Below are 1298 nucleotides of genomic sequence, written 5' to 3'. Positions count from 1 at the left end.
TCTGCGTCCGAGCCGCAGGAGCTATCTGAGTCGCTTCCTGACGAGGAGGAGGAGGAGGGCTTTGAGGTGCTATAGTTCATGCTCAAGACCCACCCCAGTTTGTTGTGTAGCACCTGCTTGAGTCCTGGTGGCAACGGCAGCACCTCCAGCGTGTCCACGTAGTCGGGCAGGAGCTGGCGCAGGCGGTAGCAGCAGAGGTACTGGAGGGAGGTGCAGCTGGCGCAGGAGCGGATCACCTTCATGCTGCTCTTGGCCGCCGTCGAGCACACCATGGGGTAAAACTTCTTGTTCTGCAGCTTCGTGGCTGCAACCCCTGCCAGGGAACAGCATCGAGGTGGGGGCACGTTAGCTGTGATAAGGTGATCTCCCTCCTCCCAGCGACCCCGGACCGATTAACTTCGGAGCTGTTGGAAATCAGCCTTTTGAAATCCCAGCCTGATCAAACAACAACTGGAACCTCCCCATCCTGCTGCTCCCCCGCTCCCTGTCCCTCTGCCACCAGGCCGTGGCGCCCGCCCTCCTTCTTACCGATGCACTTGCGGTTTTTGAAGAACGTGAGGGTCCCGTGCCACGTGTCCAAGTGCACCCCGATGATGGAGCCTTGGCCAAAGCGCGAAGAGAAGTTTGTTTTGTCTCCCTTGTGATGCAGGAGTCCTTAAAACACAACCACTGGCAGTCAGCAGAAAGCCCATGCTCCACGAATTCATCCCAGCTCCCACACTGCAAGTTCCCACTGATACAGCCAAAAGAAAATCCTTCGGTGTCTGATCCCTGCCCTCCCACCCTCGAGCAGGTGACAGAAAGGTGGAGGTTGAGGTTCAGCAATACCGGAGCACATGCAGCAGCACCAGACGCCCACCAGTGACCTGCACCCAGCAATCCCAGCGCCCTGGGAGGTCACACTCTGGTTCTGAGGGCCCCGAGAGCTGCAGGCAGCCACTCCACTTGCTGTTACCAAAAGGACTCAGAACTCTGGTGGCCTTTTTTAGCCTCAAGCCCCTTCAGATCATCTAATTCTCAACTCCTCACGGCTGAAGAGTTGTGCCTACTGCTGCCCTTCCAGACGTCCTGCCCTCTGCCACCGCCCTGGCCCGCGTTACCTGTGTAGGACAGTCCCCAGCTGTCCTCGTCCTTGCCCAGCAGGCTGCAGAAGGTGTGGCGATACTTGTCCAGATTCACATCCGATGTCCCGATTCCCACCATCTTGGAGGCAACACCAGGGAGGAGAACACAAGCTTAGCATCTTTGCAACCAAACACAACCGAGACACCACCTCCAGCTCTCTCCACAACCTGGGC

The 1298-nt window shown here is 58.0% G+C and overlaps 1 protein-coding gene across 1 annotated transcript in view; it reads right to left on the bottom strand.

Annotated features, from left to right (window-relative positions):
• SPSB3 (splA/ryanodine receptor domain and SOCS box containing 3) overlaps positions 1–1203 on the bottom strand; it is a gene marked incomplete at its 5' end in the record, with an annotated part of 1350 nt that extends 147 nt beyond the window's left edge. Inside the window, 3 exons of the mRNA XM_010139383.1 lie at positions 20–313; positions 529–654; positions 1101–1203. Coding sequence (XP_010137685.1) covers positions 20–313; positions 529–654; positions 1101–1203 — 523 coding nt within the window. The remainder of the gene's footprint in view (positions 1–19; positions 314–528; positions 655–1100) is intronic.
• Positions 1204–1298: the final 95 nt, after the last annotated feature.

Source organism: Buceros rhinoceros, unplaced genomic scaffold (assembly GCF_000710305.1).
Source record: "Buceros rhinoceros silvestris isolate BGI_N320 unplaced genomic scaffold, ASM71030v1 scaffold19447, whole genome shotgun sequence".
In the NCBI taxonomy this organism is placed as follows: domain Eukaryota; kingdom Metazoa; phylum Chordata; class Aves; order Bucerotiformes; family Bucerotidae; genus Buceros; species Buceros rhinoceros.
Note: the sequence above shows the minus strand (reverse complement) of the source record. Positions and strands in the feature narration are given on the sequence as shown.